This window comes from Equus quagga, chromosome 18 (assembly GCF_021613505.1).
Source record: "Equus quagga isolate Etosha38 chromosome 18, UCLA_HA_Equagga_1.0, whole genome shotgun sequence".
Classification (NCBI taxonomy): Eukaryota; Metazoa; Chordata; class Mammalia; order Perissodactyla; family Equidae; genus Equus; species Equus quagga.
In genome coordinates, this window is record NC_060284.1 from 24,325,906 (window position 1) to 24,349,659 (window position 23,754).

The 23,754-nt window shown below is 38.7% G+C and overlaps 2 protein-coding genes across 8 annotated transcripts in view; one reads left to right on the forward strand and one right to left on the reverse strand.

Annotated features, from left to right (window-relative positions):
- Positions 1–789: 789 nt before the first annotated feature.
- LOC124230095 (transcription factor IIIA-like) lies at positions 790–2,005 on the forward strand. The gene is given in 2 exon segments (XM_046645857.1): positions 790–960; positions 962–2,005. Coding segments are annotated over 2 exon segments (1,215 nt in total).
- A 98-nt stretch (positions 2,006–2,103) lies between these two features.
- The window catches only part of KYAT3 (kynurenine aminotransferase 3), a 55,258-nt gene continuing 33,607 nt past the window's right edge, over positions 2,104–23,754 (reverse strand). For all 7 annotated transcript variants that reach the window (XM_046645417.1, XM_046645416.1, XM_046645414.1 and 4 more), the window contains 6 exons: positions 19,922–19,998; positions 18,655–18,744; positions 14,608–14,794; positions 11,451–11,527; positions 11,099–11,185; positions 2,104–2,247 (listed from right to left, as the gene is read on the reverse strand). In XM_046645417.1, coding sequence (XP_046501373.1) covers positions 2,185–2,247; positions 11,099–11,185; positions 11,451–11,527; positions 14,608–14,794; positions 18,655–18,744; positions 19,922–19,998 — 581 coding nt within the window. In that variant the 3' untranslated portion in view covers positions 2,104–2,184. The remainder of the gene's footprint in view (positions 2,248–11,098; positions 11,186–11,450; positions 11,528–14,607; positions 14,795–18,654; positions 18,745–19,921; positions 19,999–23,754) is intronic.

A 23,754-nucleotide genomic window follows, 5' to 3' on the forward strand; every position in this document is an offset into this window, starting at 1 on the left:
TCTCTAAATAAAAAGCACTACTACCAGATCTTGAGAGTCTAAGGAATCTTTCTTTCGACTCCTTGGCTCACCGACCCCGCATCATAAGGATAGGTGGTTACAGTGTGAGGTGACTAATTTATTATCTCAAAGGTGGAACAGCCTCGAATGATGAAAGGCTCAGGGTGTGCCCAAGAGAGTGGGTGGCTGAAGTGGAGGTGAATGTCACCACAGGTGAGGAGATCAAAGTACCGAAAGCCTAGATAATCCAAGTGGAGCTTAAAGCCAGCCCAGATGATGGCAGCACTTGGACAGAGGCAAAACTGTGAGCAAAGTTCAAAGTCATTGGTAAATGAAGGCGAGGGAACTGCAGGCGGGCAGACAAAACAAAGATGTGGGGCAAAGGTGGGTGTTACTGGCTAAGAGTTTTACACAATGGCTGAGAAGTGAAACTGGCTAACGTTAGTTGAGTGTTTACTGTTTGCGAGGCTTTACACACATCAGTCCACTTCACCTTCACAAACCACAACTCACAAATTTCACATAAAGTAGGTGCTATTTTTTATCTCCTTTTTATGATGAGGAAACTAAAGCACAGAGAAGTTAACTATCAAGAAGCATCTCACAGTTCTTATCCACAAATGCTACATTACCTGTCATAAAGTAACAGTGGCAGGTGTTTTAATACATTTCAACTGAAACAAACAAACACAAGATCTCCTGAATATTGTTAGGACTGGGGTTAATTCTTTGGGAAAATAATGGAAATATTTCTTTAAATTTCAGTTGTTCAGAAACATTTATTCTGGCATGCGGTCCGACTGGAGGGGTTGGCGCCGGGCCGGGCATCCGCCGCGCGCAGCCGTTTGGCGCACGTGGCTGCGCACCCGGCCCCCAGCACCCTGGAGCCGCCGGCCTTGGTCGTCGGCCTCGGTTGTCGAGGCGGTGTCATCCCCGACCATCGTCTACGCGTTCACCGCGGGCCGGCGAGAGCCCCGCGGCGGCGGCCCCCGCCCTCCCCAGGAGATTCATCTGCTCCTTCCCCGACTGCAGCGCCAGTTACAACAAGGCCTGGAAGCTCGAAGCGCACCTGTGCAAGCACACGGGGGAGAGACCATTTGTCTGTGACCGTGAAGGGTGTGGCAAAGCCTTTGTCAGGGACTGCGGTCTGAGCCGCCACGTCCTGATTCACACTGGAGAAAAGCCATTTGTTTGTGCAGCTAGTGGCTGTGATCAAAAATTCAACACAAAGTCAAACTTGAGGAAACATTTTGAACGCAAACATGAAAATCCGCAGAAGCAGTGTGTATGCAGTTTTGAAGGTTGTGAGAAGACCTTTAGGAAACAGCAGCAGCTGAACATCCATCAGTGCCAGCACACCAACGCACCACTGTTTAAGTGTACCCATGAAGGATGTGGAAAGCACTTCGCTTCTCCCAGTGGGCTGAAACGGCACGGGAAGGTCCTCGAGGGTTATATATGTCAAAAAGAATGTTCCTTCGTGGCAAAAACATGGACAGAGCTTCTGAAACATGTGAGAGAAGCCCATCAAGAGGAGATAAGATGTGAAGTATGCCAGAACACATTTAAACGCAAAGATTATCTGAAGCAACATAAGAAAACTGATGCCCCGGAGTGGGATGTGTGTCGATGCCCAAGAGAAGGCTGTGATAGAACCTACACAACCGTGTCTAATCTCCAGAGCCATATTCTCTCTTTTCATGAGGAAAGGTGCCCGTTTACATGTGAACATGCTGGCTGTGGCAAGACGTTTGCAATGAAGCAAACTCTCACTAGGCACGCCGTCGCGCATGACCCTGACAAGAAAACGAAGCTCAAAGTAAAACCTACTCGTGAAAAGCGGAATTTGGCCTCTCGTGTCAGTGGATATATCCCTCCTAAAAAGAAACAAGAACAAGGCGTATCTCTGCCAACAAACGGAGAGTCACTGCGCTGCCCTCCAGACCGGGCGCCCCTGACCACTGCAGTGCTTGCCCTCAGCCAGAGAGCAGCTTGCTTTGTTTAAAAGGACTACACATCAGCCAGCTCAGTTATTTTTTTCTTAGCAGCACATTTTTCTTTATTAAAATTACTGATTCAGAACATCTAAAAAAAAAAAAGAAACACTATCCAGCAGGTGGCAGCACTAAATAACAATTCCATACTAATAGGTCATCTAAGAGAAAACAACACAGTCTGCACATATCAAGACTTCTGTCTACTCCATGCCTTGAAAATTTCTTCAGCAGCATCCAGTGTACTGTCTTTCTGTAAATAAATGAAATAATCATTGTTACATTTCAAAATAAATTCAAGACGAAGTAAAATTTAAATATCAAAAATACAACAAACTCAGTCTCTCGGGAAGAGTGGTGCAGTGATTTAGGAACCAAGTGCTCCTCGACCCTTGATAACCTGAGCCGGGCTGGGTCAGGCCCCAGCCTGTCCTTGGCCTCCGCAGTGATGACAGAGCCCAAGAGCACTCATTCAAGGGGCACATCTTCCCAGCGACTCAAGCCACTGGAGCCTTGCCTACATTAAGTGGGAACCCCAGCAGGGGCATGCACAGAGACTGGGAAATGGTGTCTGCAGCATCTTCCCTCACCTCAGGGGTCTAGGACACAGGTCCCAAGTGCTTTAAGGAGTCCAGAGGCAAATCAATCAATCCAATTATTTATAATGCTATATCCCATTGCCATCTGGCTGGAAAAGTGAATGAATTTCACAAGAATTCAGTATTAGAGGAGCTAGGAAGTGTGAGGCCAATCACTGTTCTTTACTGCTCCTCTCCTGACACTGAAGAAACGTACAGATTAACCAGCATGGGGCCAAAGAGCATCACCAAGAAAATGACTGACAAACTGTATAAACACAGTTTACAGTTTCAGTCTGAGTTTACAGCTCAGACTGAAAACGGTTTAACCTGATCCCAGCAAAAACCATGTCCATCAGTGTGGATGCTCTCATTATTCATAACCACTTGTGGCAGCCCAGGCGGTCCCCAGTGCCAAAGATGACCCACACTCATGAATGACACTAATGTGGCAGACAGCCTGAAGGATGTGCTGACGGGATTGATATTTATTATTTTCATCCATTTGGGTATGAGTGTGCAAAATCACTGACTTCCTTCAAAGAGGCTTCTAGACAACAAAAGAAAACCCCTCCCTTATCTTGCAACACATAGAGGATGCCAGGTGTAGCGAGAAGGGAGGAATAAACTCCATGTTGTTTTTTTTTTTTTTAAAGATTTTATTTTTTCCTTTTTCTCCCCAAAGACCCCCAGTACATAGTTGTGTATTCTTCGTTGTGGGTTCTTCCAGTTGTGGCATGTGGGACGCTGCCTCAGCGTGGTCTGATGAGCAGTGTCATGTCCGCGCCCAGGATTCGAACTAACGAAACACTGGGCCGCCTGCAGCGGAGCGCGCGAACTTAACCACTCGGCCACGGGGCCAGCCCCTAAACTCCATGTTTTTAATGGTTCACAGCTGCTGTGGTCACTGCTATCTGTGAAAGCTTTCAGACGAGAGGCACACATGTAGAAAGGTCTCTAGGCAGTGGATCCCTTTAAAGTTCTCCTTCAATATAAATCAAAAGTGATTTACTTTGCTTTCTTGCCTCTCACCTCACCCCCTTTTGCACATGACCTGACACCCTCAAGCAGGCCAGCTATAATCTCGTGAGATTGTAGGACTGAGACTCAATCTCGTGCCAGGGTGTTTGAATGTCTTTAGGAAAGGAATTTGTACTGGGGAAATCTTTTTCATTTGACAAATTGTATGACATTTATTATGTCTACGGCCCACGTTGATATACAATTCCAAGATTTCTGAAAGAATCCCTATACCTTGCTGCTCAGAAAAAGTTTACTGAAAATACTAGTTCAGTAAAATCACTGAAATCTGCAAAGCCTGTCTTCTGCTAAAATAATGTTTGTAGATATGGAGATGATTCTTTCTGACACAACTGTGGTGAATGGTACTGTTAACTGGCATTTGCTTAATTGAAAATAGGCAAGTTGAGCAAATTACAGCCATCATTCATTAAGTTTTGGATAGTACTCTAATAATTTGTTCCCTTTAATGAAGATAGATTTGAGGAGAGTAGAAAAAATAGAACGTAATAACTAAATGAAGATTTAAGTGAAGATCTGATCTCAAGTGAAGAGAATTTTTCAAAGTAAGAATGCAAAGGGAGACTCCCAAAAGGAAAACAATCACAGTAATATATGCAGTAGTCTTGCCTTATCTCAGGGGATACATTCCAAGACCCCCAGTGGATGCCTGCAACTGTAGATAGTATCGAATCCTATACATAACATGCTTTTTCCTATACATGCATACCTATGATAAAGTTTAATTTATAAATTAGGCGTAGTGAGAGATTAACAACAACTAATAATAAAGTTGGCTTTGGGGCCATTATTAAGTAAAATAAGTGTTACTTAAACACAAGCATCGCAATACCACCAGTTAATCTGATAACCAAGACAGCTACTGAGCGACTATCTGGCGGGTAGCAAGCATATACAGCGTGGATCTGCTGGACAAAGGGATGATTCAGGCCCTGGGAGGGATGGAGAGATTTCATCACACTGCTCAGAATGGCACAAAACTTAAAACTTATAAATTGTTTATTTCAGGAATTTTTCATTTAATATTCTTTGGGCCAAGGGTGATAGTGGGTAACTGAAACCATGGCAAGTGAATCTGTGGAAAAGGAGGACTACCGTAACTGCAGAAACAAGTCAAAGTGCAGCAGAACTTACACTGAAAAATAATTGTCCGCTCCTCCCCTCCTCAGCCTTCCTGTTACGCCCGCCATCCCCCAAGACAAACTTTCATGGCAATTTCTAGTTTTAGTTCTAGCGCTTACCACTAATATCTAAATAATGCATATGTTTCTATTTCCTTACTTATCAACTTTAGACAATATTCACCATTCTCTGCTCTGAATAAGGAAAAATTAGTTCATTCACACTACTCTGTTCCCTCCCATCAAAGTGGCATAGTTACAATTACTGATAAAATTAATTTATTTTTTGAATAGGTAATACCTGCATATGGTATACAATTAAATTGATGGGTAAATAGTGAAAATCAAGCCTCCTATTCTTCCTCTTCTACTTTCTCTATTTCTCCTTTTCCTTTATCTTCCTTCTCTACAGAATTATTTAGTCCAAAAGCCATTGGGCGCAGCTGAGTGACGTAGGTGCCCACGTCCGGGGGCAGGGGAAGCCTTGGCAGCCCGGTACAGGACGTCAGAGTCAGAGTGGAGTGAGGAGGGTTTCCAATGTGCGTGGCATGAGGTGGAGATGATGGCAGTGGTGGTGCTTACCAGGAACAGCATATCAAAGTCCACGCAGGGTAAGCAAGCCATCTGTATGGCAGGGTGTTGGAGCCTGGATGGGGTGAGGCAGGCATCTGCCAAGGCAGACTGGCATGGGGTGTCAGAGCCCATGACAGGTCAGGGCTTCTATCCAGTGGGTGACAGTGGTGGCTTGGTGTGTGATGTTGGAGAGTTAGAGGAGGGCAGCTCTGCAGCAGGAGGGTGATGGCAGCAGCAGCCTGGTACAAAGTATCAAAGCCTGAGTAGGGTAAAGGGTGCCCGTCGGGGTGGTGGATGGAGGGGCAGTGGCATTGACATGAGACTGGTCACATACCAAGGTACTGATTAAAGAAATGATTACATGATGACAGCCAGGGTTTTCACTGTCAAAGAAGGGTGTTACAAATATGGAAAGGGAGAAAGCTAGAATAAACCCTGTGGTGGTTTTAATATAGTTAGACAGACATAGAAATAAATGCATGTGTAAATATGTGTATTTATGTATAGATGCGTGTGTAGGTATGTATATACTTTCATATATTCCCTATCTCTGTCCACTGGGAGGGCTTGGGAGCACCAATACCCCAATAGCAATGAGCACTCCTAATGCCCAGATCTTGGTTTGTAAATACCATTCTCCAGTAAAAGTGACTCATGATCGGGGTAGATAATGACAAGAAGAACCTGGTGCACCTTGCTATGCCAGTAAGTAAGGAAATGCTCAAGATGATGGAACATGTCAAAGGAAACAAAGGCCAGCCTAAAGGGGCTCCTCATGGTCAAATCTGGGAAAACCTGAGCATCAAAGTAAGTAATAAGAACAATAAATTATAACCCACTGAATAAAACAGGAATCCATAAATCTTTACATATATCAATAAATAAATGAATAAATTGCCTAATGAGATACAGAATATTTTCACAGTTTCAAAGTACCTCATCACAAAATATTGATTATTTATCAAGGGAAAAAGTGGAAGTTTACAGTAGAGAAGCCTGGCAGACACCACCTTAATCAGGTGATTAAAGTTAACATCATCAGTAATAGGAAAAACTAAAATCATGTGCTTCTTGATAGAATGCAACAAAATGAACATAGCATCAGTAGCGTGGTTTCCTGCCAAAGGTGCACAACCTGAAAGTAATCATGAGGAAAAACAAACATTGAGGGACTTTCTTCAAAATAATTGGCCAATAATTTTCAAAAGTATCAAGGTCATAAAAGTCAAAGGGGCCGGCCCAGTGGCATAGTGGTTAGGTTTATGCACTCTGTTTTGTGGCCCAGGGTTCGCCGGTTCAGATCCTGGATGCGGACCTACGCACTGCTTATCAAGCCATGCTGTGGCAGGTGTCCCACATATAAAGTAGAGGAAGATGGGCAGGGATGTCAGCTCACAGACGTTCTTCCTCAGGAAAAAGAGGATTGCTGGTGGATATTAGCTTAGGGCTAATCTTCCTCAAAAAAAGAAAAAAAGTCAAAGAAAACTGAGGAACCATTCCAGCTTGAAGGAGACATGACAACCAAATGCAACGCATGATTCTGGCCTAGACTGATTGATGATTGATTGACACAACTCTGGCCTGGATTTATTTATTTATTATAAAAAGGACATTATTGGGACAATTAGTTGAAATTTGAATTGGGTTGGATCTGAGGATTAGATAGAATGATACAGCAATGTTAACTCACGATTTGATGGTTATATTGTGGTTTTGTAGGAGAATGTTTTTATTTACGGGGAATACACATTAAAGCATTTGGGGGTGATAGAGGCATCATCAGTAATTAAGTCAACAATTTGCTCTAAAATGTTTCAGAAAAAAAGTTCTTGAACCATATATATTGAGAGTACTTCAAAAGTTTTTCTTTTTGTGAGGAAGATTCGCCCTGAGCTAACATCTGTTGCTAGTCTTCCTCACTCAGTTCTCCTGAGGCAACGCTGGGATTTTATCACGTATCCTTCCAGAGACAGTTCAGGCCTTAAAAAACAACTGTCCTCCTCCCTCGCTCCCTTCCTTCCTTTTCCTTCTCACACAAATGACAGCGTTCCATACCAACTGTTCTGCTCCTTGCTGTAAGCTTATGCTCTATCGCTACCTGGAGAGCTGCTTCATTCTTTTATCGATGTGAAGGTACCACAGTTTATTCAAGCAGCCCTCCCTGGTGAACACTTCGGTTGTTTATAATCCTTTGACATTACAAACAATGATTCACTTAAAATCCTTGAATACAAGTCAATCCACAGACAAAAGCATCCTAGAAGTAGAATTGTTGAGTCAAAGGGTGTGTATGTGCATTTACATTTGGATGGAAATTTTCAAACTAACCACTACAGAGATTTTACAAATTCTACTCCCACTCTCATCTATGTGAGTGCCATACAGAACTTTTTGGTTATTTGGGTGATTTCCAATCTAATGGATAATATACAATCTCAATGCAGGTTTGCATTTCTCTTCTTACGAGTGAAGTGGAGGAGCCTTTCATGTATTGACAGCTACGCAGGATTCTACCCATAACCAATGTAAAGTGCTGCTTTTTGGCTTATTTTGCCCTAAATTCAACTTCCTTTCTTTCGATTTCCATTTTCTTGGCATGTTTTGCCATCCTTTTATTTCTAGCCTCTCCAAGAGGTTGAGTTAGGTGCGCCAACTTTCCCTGGGGACTTCTCGGTATTGCTCTATCTTCCCACAGTGAATGTTGACGCAAAGGATCTGGGTTCACACTGATCCTCTTCTGCCCCCTGGAGGCCCGGATCTTTTTGTCTAGATGCCAAAGGATCATTCTTTATCTTTAAAGTCCAAAACAGTAAACAAAGTATAGCTCAGTGCTAATTATTCCGTGACAATTTTTCCTGTGATAAGGCATTCCCTTTCAATTTTCAGATTTGTTTGCTTGGTTTTTTAATGGAAAGCATTCTCAAAACAAAGCTATAAAATTCTTTCCTGTTTTTCCGATTTGTTCTGTTTTTGTTTTTCAGCGACTTCACGTTTCTTTCTTTCTTTTTTTCTTTTTGAGGAAGATTAGCCCTGAGCTAACATCCGCCACCAATCCTTCTCTTTTTGCTGAGGAAGAATGTCCCTGAGCTAACATTTGTGCCCATCTTCCTCTACTTTATATGTGGGATGCCTGCCACAGCATGGCTTGATAAGCGGTGCATAGGTCTGCACCCAGGATGTGATCCAGTGAACCCCAGGCCACCAAAGTGGAGCGTGCCACCTTAACTGCTATGCCACTGGGCCAGCCTCTACTTATTTCATTTGTATTCTGCATCTATAATTTTTCTTTTTAATATTTTAAAATTCTTTGTTCCTTCCCACTTTTCTTTGCTCACTTTTCTCAATCCTTAACGTGTTTACCGAAGTATTTAGTACTCTTTGTGCAGTTTCCAATGTCACTACAATTACCAGTATCTTTATTTTGTGCCTTCAATTTCTTACCTGAGCTCTGAGAGCTGCTGTTTCATCTTCTTATATTATCTTACTCTGTCTTCCCTGAACTTTAAAAATCTCTGCTTTAATTTCATTTTAAAGGTTTTGAATTTGAAATATCCTAATCTTTATTTGCTCTATGGCAACATTTTTCTGGTTGAATATTCTCTGATACTTGTTTTTCCTTGTACCTTTCAGCTTTTTTCCTCAGAGCATCTCTTTATAAATTCATAGGTGATTTCTTTTTATGACTTATTTTTGATTGAGTTCTCTTTGTAAGCTCCCACTGATGGCGCATCTACTGTTCCCATTGTTCTAGGTAATGAGTATGCTACCTGCTGGCTTTGTCTATGATTTGAAGATGTATTTGCAGGTCTGTATAAGGGAGGAGGCAGGATGGCAATAGAAGAGAGCAGAGATTCTCCTTGCCTCACAGTAAAGTTTAATATGATTGATGTAAAGTTCAGTGAGGGGGAGTTCCTTTAGATTCTGTTTCTTCCCAACTAATTTAATCGACTACTTCCAATTTAATACAACTTCTTCACATTGCCTCAACACAGCTTTTAGCAAAAATGGCAGGGGTGAATGAGCAAATCTACAGCCCAAACAGAATCTCCTTTCGACCCTGCCTCACATAGGTTTCTACCCTGCCTCTTTCATGACGCCAAATAGGTCTGGAGAAGCTCCCACTGCCAGTGCACTTACTGTTCCGATTGTTGTAGATAAAGAACAGGCTAACTCCTGGCTCTGTCGACAATGTGAAGATGCAGAAGCAGGAGCCTTTCCAGGCATATTTCTTCTACCATTACCTTCACTGTATTTGGCAACTCTTCCTCATCTACTGGGGAATTTGTTTTCCACTGTCCTAGTTATTTTTTAATAATTTCCAAGAAGAAAATGGGGGAAGGGTTGTATTTATCATTTTAAAACTGGAAGTCTTACATTACTTTTTCTTCTATGAGTTCTGTTTATTATGTCAAATAATATACCTATACCTCTATTTCTAGATCCACTGTAAGATGAGAATATTAATAGCCTTACTGTTTCTTCTACATTTTGGTCAACTAAATGTTGACATTGTTAGGTCATTAACATCTATATTCTATTCGGGATAAGTCTTCCATGGTTTGTCTCTAAAAGTTTAAAACAGTGTTTACACCATTCTGTCGAGGTTTATAGATGAGTATGTTGGTATAGAGTGCCTTGATCTCAGCAAGATTGTTTTCAGTAGCAATAACATCTTAAAACCAGCAATAATAAATTCAGTTCTTTTTAGTACAGATCTGATAGTGATGAATTTTCTCATTAATCAGAGATGTATATTTCACTTTCAGCTTTAAAGGATATTTTTCAGGATATAGAATTCTAGGCTGATATACCTTTTTATTTCAGCACTTTGAAGATGTCATTTCATTGTATTCTGGTCTCTGTTGTTTCTGATAAGAAGTTAGCTAACACTCATATAGTTGCTGTTATGCATGTGACGTATAGTTTTTCTCTGGCTGCTTTCAAGATCTTACTGATACTTTTGGTTTTCAGTAGTTTGATTATGATGTGTCTAGGTGTGGTTTTCTTTATATCCTGTTGTAGTTCACTGAACTTTTAGATCTCTAGGTTACTTTTCACCAAATATGGGGAAATTTTGGCCATTATTTCTTAAGGTACTTTTTCCACTACATTCTTCTTTTTTTGGTACTCCAATTATATGTGTATTATACTTGATATTGTCTCATAGATCCGAGGCTCTATTCATTTTTCAAAAATAATTTTTTCTTGTTTTTCAGATTGAATAATTTCTACAGATCTGGATTCAAGTGGACCCTTTTTTCCCTAACATCTTCAATCCTCTGTGTGTTAAGCCCCATTTATTTTTCACATCAGATATCACACCTTAAGTTCTTGAATTTCCTCCCTTGATTCTCTCTTTTAGTTTTAATCTGTTCACTCACTATGACTATATTTTCCTTTAATTTCTTGAATATACGTAAAGTATCTGCTTTAAAGTCCTTGTCTGCTAATTCTACATCTGGGTCACCTTGAGTTTCTTTCCACTGCCTGCTTTTTTCCTTTAGTAAAGGTCACATTTTCTTGGGTTTTCAGATGTCTAGTAATTTTTGATTGCAGGCTGGATATTGTAATGTTACATGGTAAGAAGACTGATTATGTTGTAGTCCAATAAACTCAACACCTCAAAGAGTGCTGAGTTTTGTTCTGATAGGCAGGTAATTTCATGGCAGCAAAGCCAAAATTTAAAACCTGCATATGAGCACATCATGTCTAGCAATAGAAAAAAATTGTGCTTTTTAAATCAGAAGGAAGGATATTATAAACGTGTTTTTCAGTAGAACAGGGAACTTACCTTAATGAAGCAAAATCGCACAAACTTCTCAAACTGTAATTTGGTCTCTGAATTACAGAATGCTGAAACTGGGATGGCTGACAGTTTCTGAAAAATAAATAGAAAGCTAAAATAAGAAAACTACTTACACTTCAAATATTAATTTTAGGACCATATAAATTAGAAACAGATACTTCTAAATATTCAATACAGTTTCCAAAAAGAAAAATTTTTTTAAAATCTTCCAAATAATCACAAGCGGAATATCATGCAACAAAACTACAGTTAACATTGTTCAAAGCATGTGAACAGGTTTCTTTCATAAATTAACTACAAAATACAGCACAATATCACAAAGGCCAATAAACATTACCTTATTTTTAGTCATCCATTTCACAAATTTATAGTCATAAGGTTCATTGTTGTTCTCCATGTCAGAGAGGTCTGCATCTAAAACAACAGTGAAAATCAGACTACCTATGCATTATATCTGAGGCAATATGTATTTCATTTAAGTCTATAAAGATTCAAGATTTTCTCAGAAGATATTCACAGAATCTGCTGGAGTCTTATACTGCATGGTGTGCTGGGAAGTGAGGAATTCACAGGTAAGCTTCACTGATAAGACACTACTCATAGATACATTTGGTTGATCATGCTTGTGCATACAGCTCTTAGCTCTTAAGACAGTAGGAAAGGGGAAGGAAAGAGAAGTGTTGCCTTTCCATTCAGAAATAATATAAGACTGTGATCATTATTTAGGAAGTAACACCTAAATTTATAAAATATTCACCAGTAATAATTATATCTCCAAACAGTCATTCATTATGATTGTAAGCTCCACAAGGGTAAAGTGTCTGTATCGCAAGCTGTCATTATTCCCAACTCCTATGTCAGTGTCTAGCATACAAGTAATGAAAATTATATTTGTTGAATGAATAAATTAATATTATTCATTATTTATAAAAGGAGAATGTCTGTGTAGATCTTTCTTTCAAATATTATGCTTTTTAAAAAAATTTTTTAATTTGGGGAAAAACTTCAAATATGTATTTCTATTCTTATCTCTTGCTCCAATCTTGCTTTAAGGTCTGGGCAAGATATTTTTTCTCTGGCATTCAGTTTCAGCAATCTACATTTAATATTGTTCTATTTTATTGACTCTTAGATCCTTTTGAATGCTGCAAAGCAACTGACAGTGATAGTGTAATCAAAGAAATTTTACTATTTATTCCTCAAAACAAATTGAGGCAGTTATCCTCTTTCTTTTATTCACGAAATACTACTGGGTCTCTTCATATTAACACCGTAAAAACCTTGATGTTGAAGAAAGTTTCATCTGTATTTTTTCATCTGAAAATGTTCTTACTTAATGATTTTATGTTCTCCCTTGTGCTTTAAGAATGTAAAATTTCCATATAATAATGCTAATAATTTACTACCTTTACTGAGCACTTACTATTTGTTAAGCATGTTACATGATTCTCTCATTTATTTGTCCTACAACACTGAGAGGTCATTAACAATCGTCACTTTATAGATGAGGAAGTTAAATTACTATTTAAGTTATATATATGCATGTATTTTAATTCAGGTCTGGCTCTAACAAAAATTACAACTTAAAAAGGTCAGAGTCTAATTGTAAATTACGTGAAAATGCCATGTGACAAGTACATAATAGTAGTGTATTCAAGGGGAACCCAGAGAAAGGGTGATTATGTATAGCAGTGGAAGGAAGAATAGAAGGATATTAACTGTAATTGACACTGGCTATACAATTCATTTATTCTTTTAAAGCTTAGAAAAGAGGAATTTATTGTCATGGTGCTCAGAAGGAAAGAAGGGAATAAACACAATTATAAAGATTTTATAGTTAGAAGAAAGTCTGAATCTATTTCTTTTGAATGCTTGAGTCAGAGATCCTCAAAGGAACTAAACAAAATATTTCTTTATGAAGGTAGGAGTTTGAGCCACATTATGATAGCATTAGCATATTTAAGTAACCTATGAAAGTCAAAATTGGTTGTCGCATTCCCTCTATCTCCTCCATAATTTTGGATCTTATTCTCTCGCTAGAACATCTATAATAATCTCCTTATTTGTCATCTTGTCTTCTATTCAGATGTTCCCCTTTTTAGTTCTAAAATGCAGCTCATTGGTCTGGAAAGTTGCTTAGTGCAGGAGAAAAAAGATAAGTTCACTGGTTAGGACATAGATCTCTGGGTTCAGAGCCCAGTTCCACTACATATTAGTTGATTAACTTTAGTAAATTTCTTGATTCTCTCTCTATCTCATCTTTCCCATCTATCAATGGGGACACAGCATCAATCTAATAGGGCTTTTGTGAGAATGTGATCTTTGTAAAACTCTCAGCATAATACATGCTATATCATAAATACTGAAAAAAATATTAACCAGTTAGTCATTGCTATGAATTGTAAAGGGAAGTAATCACTATGTTCATGAATCTTACGGTTTATTTTTATTTTCAAGCTATCATCAAATGAGAATTGGGATTTTTGCGTTTGTCTTTAGCAAATGGTGGGACCAACCTCTACTATATGAAAGAATTGCCATATGCAACTTAATCTGAGCAGATGAAGGAGTAAAATAAAATGCGCTTGTCTTCATATGTAGGAGGGTCTTACAGACATTAACATTTTTCCCCCACAGGTGAAGGAGGACCATAAAAAGAGACATCTTTTTTTCCCATCATCACCAAAGCTTTTCTAATCAAAACCCTTTCTGCTCCTACTATTACACACTACTTCAAGATCTAAGACCTAAAATAGTATTGCAAGCAGGATGGATCAACTGAAGATAGAATGGGAAAGTATTTAAGAGCCTAATGCAATAATCCTAGCAAAAGTGGCATCACTGTCTTTTTGATATTAATGTCACAATGTGATAAATTCCTTTTAGAATTTACTATCTGGAAAATTTGGTTCCAGGAAAGAATTATTCTTATCTAAAAAGCTATTAGGTTTCCTTTTTTCCTTTTATCTAAGAATTATGTAACTAATTCCATTTTTCTATTTGCCTTTGCTGCCATGAAGTTTGGTTTCAAGTTAATGCTAATTACAATACTCTATGAACCTAGCTGACTGAAATATTTGCTTCCTCCCCCTTCTAATCTAAAATGGAAAATATTCCCTGAAGGCATCAACATTCTAGAAATCTTATTTTTCTCAAGCAAAAAGGAAACTAAAATTTTACTCAAAAGAACCCAGGGTCCATATATTATTTCATGTACCTGTGTTTTAAATTACACAGCAGAACAAGATGACAGCAAATTCTATGTTTAAAAGAACACCCAGAACAACTGACTCCATAACCATGTAACAACAGTCACATTTAAGGTCAAGGATGTAAAAGCCAAGATGACTGTAGAAAAACATCGACATTGTGAAAATTCATTTTTCCATAGATAAAATGCTTATATGGCTTTGACACTAATTTTTCTCCCTAATTCTGATATAATTTCACACATAAGTTTCCATATATTTGAAACAATAAAAACGTTTACAAACCCATCAAAGACACATCAGCAATGATGAAGTAGCCCCCATCAGGAACTATGGGTTTTAGGCCAATACTTTCAAGTAAATGTACCATCCGATCTCTTTTCAATTCTAACTCTTTTGGCAAAGAATTAAAGTAACACTCTGGGTCATCCATGCGCTTGATGTCAATCCAAAAAGCGTGAGCCAAGGCTTCCTGTATGTTAACATTGAAAAATGCAGAAAGGAAATATGATAATGTTATTTATTGCTGGATTTATTGGTATAATAAATAAACTGAGTAATTTTGAGTAAAATTGAGTAAACAATGTCTGAGTAAACATTGTCTTGACAAAAAAGTCATTCAGGGAATTACAGACAAATTCCCGTGAACCTATGTTAAACTCTATAGATTAATGGAGGAATCAGTTACATGTAAGTGATTAAAAATACTGTGAAGAACAGAGAATGAACCATGAAAATCCAACTTGAAAAAGAGGTATTATATAAAGATGGTTTCCTTGGAAACGAAAAGACATTAAGTTATGTTCTATTGAGGTAAGCTTAGAATGACTTGCTAGATGCAAGTGTGAAAGATGACCAGAGAAATGATGAACTAACCAGCTTTCCTCATTACCTTGGAGGATGTAGTGGAAATGAAAGCTGACCTACTGTGTCATTCTCCATACGTGTGCAAATCCCTGCTCTAATCGTTCCTATTCCAGGAAGGCAGTCTGAGTGCCACAAGGATTAGAAAGGAGTTTCTGGGGCATGTGGAATTACTGCTCTACTGTTCTTCAGGAAAGGCAGATGAGACAGGAGAGAACTTGAGCAAAGGAAAAAAGCCAGTGTTGTTAAGGGTCAGGCAGGCGTCCGGGGAGGCAACAGGTCAGGAACAGGTAAACAAGTCCGAATCAGGGCAAACCTAGAGAACAAGGTCTGAACAAGCAGGAAGGCAGAAGCTTGGCAGACAAGTACGAGCTGGGACAACTCAGAAATACTGGTTCTCAGAGCACACCAGGAGATCCAAGCAAATAATCAAGAACCTGGAATGGTTGTGACAGAGGGGCAGAGCAAAGTGGCCCAAGTTTAAGGAAATTAATCAGAATCAAGAGATATCAAGAATTAAAGGATAAATTGATTCACTCAGTAAATATCTATTGAGTGCCTATGTTAAATGTGGCATTGTGGGGATACAGTTGGGGATACAGCGATAAACAAGATTAATATGGTCCTTGTCTTTATGGAGCTTCCAATTAGTGTGTTTTGACAGGCGCAGATGGGAGGGATGAGAAAGAAAACAAATACGTGAAAAACGCAGGGTATAGTTTGTTCTGTCAGAAGAACTGAGAAGTCTGGTGTGGTTGAAGGGTAGCAGGAGACATCATGGCAAGAGATGACACCTAGAGACAGAGAAGGGCAAGATCGTAGAGAAGACTGCATGCCAAGAGACTTCAGTAGGAAAAAAGATGTAATAATAATCCCCCAGCACTAAAAAAAATCTTGGATAAATAAGGATCTGTTGCTTCAGTCTAGGAATCTGTGGGTCTCCTGGAAGCACGGACCAATTTCAAAACATGAGTGTCTGAGGACATGGGAAAAAAACAGGCACTTAGCTGAAATGGAGAATAAGATGGGTCAGAAAAAGAGATGTTCCAGATTCTTAGCTGAATCTTTCTTTTTCTCAGCAACTTATTCATTCCCTGTAGTAGGAGACACTGCCTTGGAAAATTCAAAGCCCAGGAGACATAAACATGAATCCTAACTGTAGAATTATACTGGACTACCCTCTTTTTCTCCTACGTATGATTCATCTGCAAATACTGTCAGCTCTACCTTCAAAATATATTCAGAACCCAGTCACTCTCTACCACTTCTACCATCCCCATCTTGGTTCAGTCCACTGCTGTCATCACTTCAATAGTCTTCAACTCAACAAAGCAGCCAGGGTCCCTTTGGTAACACAAGTTGGGTCATGTCATCCCTGTGCTCAAAACTCTCAAGACGCTTCTTGCCTCACGCAGTGTTTACAGTGACAAACACAGCCCTGTTGGATCTGGCTCCCAGTTATCCCTGATTTATTTCCTCCTACTCTCCTCCCTTAATGAGCCCATCACAGCCTCTGTGCTTTTCACTGATATAAACGTGACAGCCAGGCTGCTTACCCCAGGACCTTTGCACTTGTTGTTCTCGCAGTCTGGAGGGTTCTTCTCCAGGTAACCATGTGACTGCTTAACCTCCTTCAGTTCATAGATCAAATGTCACCTTCCTCAGTGAGGCTTTCAAAGATTGCTCCATTTAACACTGTATATTCTCCCACTTAGCACTATGTATCCTTCCTTTTCCCTACTTTATTTTTCTCCAATGCATCTACCAAAATCTGACATATTGCATTATTAAAATATTTATTTGCTTATTATCTGTGTCCCCCTACTAGGCTATAAGCTCCACAAGGACAGGAATTTTTGTCTGCTGTATCTCCAATCTTCAGTAAATATTTGTGGAATAAGTGAATAGATTTATTTTGAGAGGATGAAATGAGTTTAATATATAATAAAACTAAATGTCAGAATGAGCCTTTATCATGATATTACTTTACAGAGTCACTGGAAAAAGAATTTTACAATAGAACTTTTTCTCATTCAGTAGGTATTTTTCAGGAAGCAAAAAGGTAAGTTTACTGTAGTCAACATATTTCACTCTTCTAGCCTTTTAACTGCCTTCCAGAAAAATACATTTTTTTCAGTGTTCTGATTATTCACAGAATGATGGTACGTAGATCCCTGTTTTGTAATTTTTTTTAAATAGCAACAATATAAAAAAGGATACACATTAAAGTTTTGCACCCATCCCATCCCTATCTACTAATTTCACCTATTTCCCTTATTCCTAAAAACAGCCACTTTTACTAGTTTCTTATGGATCACTCCAGAGATTCTTTAAGAAAATATAAGCAACCAGTTTCCCCTCTTTCTTATACAGAATATAGCATAAATAAACACTGTCCTATATCTTGCTTCTTTTACTTTACAATATATTCTGGAAATCTTTCCATATCATTAATTATTATAGTACTTCCTCATTCTTTTCCTTTCCTTTCTTTTTTTTTCCTTTTTAAACAGCCATGGTGATAGACAGAATAATGGCCCCTAAAGCTGTCCATGCCTTAAAACCCAGAATCTGTAAAGATGTTGCCTTGCATGGTAAAACGAACTTTGCAAATGAGATTTAAGTTAAGGATCTTGAGAGGGAGAGATTATCTTGGATTATCCACGGGCCTAATGCAATCACAAGGACCTTTATAAGGGAAAGAAGGTGGCAGGAGACTTAGGGTCACAGGAGGATATGTGTCAACAGAAGTAGAGGTTAGAGTGATGTGACCATGAGCCAAGGAATCCAAGCAGCCCCTGGAAGCTGGAAAAGACAAAGAACGGATTCTCCTTAGAGCCTTCAGAAGGAATAGCAATGCCAATACCTTTCTTTTTGCCTTGTAAGACCCATTTTGGATTGCTGAACTCCAGAACCATAAGACAAAAAATGTGTCATTTTAAACCACTAAGTTTGTGGTAATTTGTTACAAAGATATAGGAAACTAATATAGTCATATGATATTTAAATGTTTGGACAGACCATGGTTTATTTAACCAATTGTCTGCAGATGAATAACAACTATCTCTTATCTTCTGCAATGAATGGCCATGTACCTACAGAGCTTCTTACATGTACAGTTAACAGTTACAGGGCAAATTCCCAGAAGATGGACTGCTGCTTCGTAGGACACACACATCCGTAACTTTGCTTGGTGCTACCACTGTCCTCCAGAGAGTCTACAATACTCTGTGATCCCACCAGCAATGTATGAATGTTCAAAGCTAAATCTTGACAGATGAAAAAAACCAGTGAACCATCCTTGATAGCAATGAATATGTATCTGCTCCTAAATTCCCAAACTATACTAGAAAGGCCTGGTGAAGAAAGACATGAAGGGAAGAACTAAGCCAATCCAAATATGAAATATAAAAATAGCACCTTCACCAAGAGGACTGTGCTCCAACCCCAAGTTACTGCCACACCTACCTGCAAAGGAGTTGCACAAGTATAAACAGTGTTTTGCTGAACTGTCTGTAAGTGTTTTATCAAATGATCAGGACCAATGGACCAGCCAAGCTGGGAAAGGAAAAGATAAAACAGATTTCAAAAAATGACTTTAATTTTATGTACTAAATCTGAGAGTAGTTAGAATAACTTCAGCACTGTCCTTTTTGTGGAAAAATTTCCAACTGGAGACATTAAACTCTGCCTTCAGAAGGTGAACGGTGCCTCCAATCATGATCTTTACCCATGCCTCATATTTGCTACTTCGCATATTCTTGGAGGTCTAAAAACCAGTAATGAAGCTTTTTTGAATTAGATATAAATAAATAAAAGCAACTCTACGGGCTGGCCCAGTGGTAGAGTGGTTAAGTTCCCATGCTCCACTTCAGTGGCCCAGGGTTCACAGGCTCGGATCCTGGGCACGGACCTACACACCGCTTGACAAGCCACGCTATGGCAGCGTCGTCCCAAATACAAAACAGAGGAAGACTGGCACAGATGTTAGCTCAGGGCCAATCCTCCTCACCAAAAACCAAAACCAAGACCAAAAAAATCCCACAAAACTCTGAATGAGGGCCTAAGGGACTCTTCCATAATTTGGTTCTGCCAGCATCATTTCCGATAATCCCTGCTTCTTAGGCACATTCCATAGAGGTTAGGTTGGAAGCTAACCAAGTCTCAACCGGATAAACTGTTACTGTGTTACACAGTACAGGGTTACGTGCGTGCATGGACTCTGAAACTGGACTGCCTGCCCTGGCTGGAATTTATTAGCAGTGTAACCTCAGGTAAGTTACTTAACTTCTCTGTGCTTTAGTTTTATTTTCTGTAAAATGGGGACAATAAATTATACTCACCTCATAATGTGGTGAAGAGAATGAAAGGACTCAGTCGGCATAAAGTGCCGAGAGACTGGCACATGGCAAGTGACAAAACATTAGCTATTACTGTTTCTTCTACTTTTACATTAATATGCACTAATCTGACCATTCTTTTCAAAGAAAAAAGTATCATTAGTTGATGACTTATAAAATGAAAGATTACCTAATTTTTCTTATTTTTAAAGAAATAATTAGGTCTCAAAAAGGATAAAGACCAACATGAAAGCTGAATGAGTAAATAATAAGCCCAAATCAGTACGTATAAAAACTTCTGTGAACTGAATATAAATTCATTTAAAACACAAAAAACTCTACAAAAAATAAAATACATGCCTATTTTTAAGCAATTAAATTCTTACACATCTTACCTTCCAGCCAGTTACACTGAAAGTCTTTCCAGCACTTCCTATTGTTATTGTTCTCTCCCACATACCAGGAAAAGTGGCTAAACAGGAAAAAGAAAAAAAAAAAAGGTTAAATAACTGCTTTCCAATCAATCTACTTTCAGTATAATCTAGAAACATAAAAAAGATACGTGACTTCAAGGAAAGTAAATGTGTTATAGTGTAGTCAGTATAGTTATTTCAATAGGTTTTTTTAAGATAATGTAACTTTAACCCAAACACAGTTGAAAATGTTACAATGCTTCAAAACACTGCAATATCACACCAACGTAATATGTAAATAGATCGAATAATTTTAAGTAGCAAAATTATTTCAAGGGGCAGGAGTGACAGAGGTGCCAGTAGGCAGTGTTCCATGCTGGTTCCGTGTGACACCCAGCGATCAGTGTTAGTAGTAGCTGTGTGTTCAATATAATTATCCTGTAGCACAGTTTTGGGTGTGGTCCTGGCTACGGTTTAGCCCACCTCTACCCATTTTCTGAATCCATTTCTACAGGATTCCTAGTGCAATGGTTCTTAAAATGTGGTCCCCACACCAGCAATGTCAGCATCACTGCGGACCTTGTAAGAAAGGCAAATTCTTTTTTTTTTTTTTGAGGGAGATTAGCCCTGAGCTAACATCTGCTGCCAATCCTCCTCTTTTTGCTGAGGAAGACTGGCCCTGAGCTAACATCCGTGCCCATCTTCCTCTACTTTATATGTGGGCCGCCTACCACAGCATGGCTTGCCAAGTGGTGCCATGTCTGGACCCAGGATGTAAACCAGTGAACCCCGGGCCGCCTGAAGTGGAACGTGTGAACTTAACCGCTGCGCCACTGGGCTGGTCCCCTAAACTACTGTTTTCTTAAAGTAAGCTGCTCATAAGCAAGTTAAGTGCCCGCTAAAATGTAAGGTAGCTAAAGAAATTCCCAAAGCGGATGCATACATAATTTTGGTCCATCACAAAATACCTGCCAATATTTGTAAAGGAAGGAAAACTATATAAATCAGACAAATTATAATTGTATTCTCTGTGAAGCATACCAAAAACCAAAACAATAAATGAAAAAAATATTTAGAGGGTCCATTTGAAGAAGGAATTTTCTAACATTTGTTACAAGTCATTACATCCCTTCAAGTTTTGAAACTTTTCTAGTTTTCTAAAGTATTCCAAAAGAACACCATGACACATATCCCACTTTTCTGACTAGAGAAAATCTAAACTATGAATAATGCAGGGTAATAATATGTGTCCAAAGTCAGCAAGGCATATTAGTAAGAACATTTAGAAATCAATTCTTTGAAAATAAGAATTACCCAGAGAAACTAATACAATCTTAACCTGTTTTCACTAAAAGTTACATATGAAGGAAATCAAAACTATTCACATGTCAAACGTAGGTTCTGTTCACAAAATATCAAATCTAATTACCATACTTAAAAGGAGAGCTAAATAATTTGTTAATGACTATTTAAACCATATAAAAGTGGATGCCTTTTTTTCAAGGAGTGAGCTGATCAGCTGAATAACTTACAAGGAATTTAATACTAATTTTCCAAATATTAATCTATTAGTATATCTCTCTCCTAGAAGAGGTTTTTTTTGTTTTTTGTTTTTTATTTCAGCCCTGAATGAGCATGGTTGTCACATAGTTCTTACAAAAGGAGAGTTTTCTTCAGTATGGAGATTTCTCAAAAAGTTAAAAATAGAAATACCCTATGACCCAGCCATCCCACTACTGGGTATCTACCCTAAGAACCTGAAATCAGCAATCCCAAGAATCCCGTGCACCCCTATGTTCATCGCAGCATTATTCACAATAGCCAAGATGTGGAACCAACCTAAATGCCCAGAACCTGACGACTGGATAAAGAAGATATGGTATATATACACAATGGAATACTACTCAGCCATAAAAAAGGACAAAATTGTTCCATTTGCATCAACATGGATGGACCTTGAGGGTATTATGTTAAGCGAAATAAGCCAGACAGAGAAAGAGGAACTCTATATGACCCCACTTACGGGTGGAAGTTAACATACAGACATGGAGAACTGATCGGTGGCTACCAGGGAAAAGGGGGGGTGGGGGGAGGGCACAAAGGGTGAAGTGGTGTACCCACAACATTACTAACAATAATGTACAACTGAAATCTCACAAGGTTGTAATCTATCATAATCTTAATAAAAAATAAATAAATAAATAAATAAAAAGGAGAGTTTTCTTTTTGTTGACTGAAATCTGGAGACATAATTTGAATCAAGAATTTGGTCCAATAAGAATAAATTCTACTATTTCAATAAAAAGGAACTTCAGTAATTTTAAAACATCTAGATGTTCATATCCTCTCAATCTCAGAGATTTGGAAAGCCACAGAAATTAACGCAAATGGATGACCACACCACTGCATAGGCCAAAAAACAATCTTTGCAGGTCTGATGCATTTACAAAACCATATCCAGTATATTGTCAGTTTAGCTTGCAGTTGTATCTGAAAGGCACCTGGTCTTTGCACTTCTCATTTGTGACCCATGAACCTTAAATCAGCCACAGCTGTAACAGTTATTCCTAAGTGACACAGGCTTCAATAGAAGTCAGATAGAGATTAGAGACATGACGAAAAGTGCGACACCAGCAAAAACTGCCTGTGCAACATGAAGATGATGCTAATTTCATGATGTATAGCTAGAAAGCCTCATTGTATTATATTAAAGAACTATTATCACACTCTGCAAATTGATGGAATAGCCATTTTGCATCTTTCATGTAACAAAGGCCACTGTATTTGATAGAATATCTAAGTTTTCACGCAACTGACTCGTACTCTCTAAATAATGAAATAGTGAATTCATTTTTTCTTCTTTTAACTTTACGGGCTGTTATAACAACTAAAAAGTCTGAGTTAAAAATATGTGTCTTGATATCTTCAGCAAATAATACTACAGTTACACTTTTATCATGAAAGGCTTATAAAACTAAAAGTTTAAACAATATACTAACAAAGGTTTAAACAATAAATTTCAAGATCATTTAAAGTAACCTTTTGGAAAAAATATTGCTAAACTGAGTTAACTAAAATTCTAAAGCTTTGAGTCATATCACATAGACATAAATATATATAAAATAATATTTCTTCATTCGATAGATGCCTCTTCCTCTCTGGTTAATATAAAAAAATTGCACAAGTAATTAATTGTCCATGTTGGTCTGATTTTCAATTGGGGGATAGTTCAAATGACCAGAGACAGAGATCATCAACAAGACAGTGAAGGTGAACTCTGATGCAATTTCGACAGATAACCACAGTTTGCTGTGTTAAGGCACCATGCCGTGCAAATTTCTGGACTTCTCTGTTTATACATTCTCCCTGAGAAAATTCATTCTCTTCCATGGGTTCCACTATTAACAAAAATTTTTTTTAAGGTTTTATTTTTCCTTTTTCTCCCCAAACCCCCCTGGTACATAGTTGTATTTTTAGTTGTGGGTCCTTCTAGTTGTGGCATGTGGGAAGCCGCCTCAGCGTGGCTTGATGAGCGGTGCCATGTCGGCGCCCAGGATAGGAACCAGCGAAACCCTGGGCCACCGAAGCAGAGCGCGCAAACTTAACCACTCGGCCACAGGGACAGCACCATACTAACAAAATTTTGATGACTGGCAAAAATATATCCGCTCATAATTTGATGCTGAGTATCAAGCCTGCAATTTCACGTCTCCAGATGTCTCCTCCTCTCTCTCTCACAGACACTGAAACTTAGCAAGTCTAAAGCATGAGAAGCAGGAATTTCCTTTGCTCAGCTCTTCTCCACAGATCTGCTC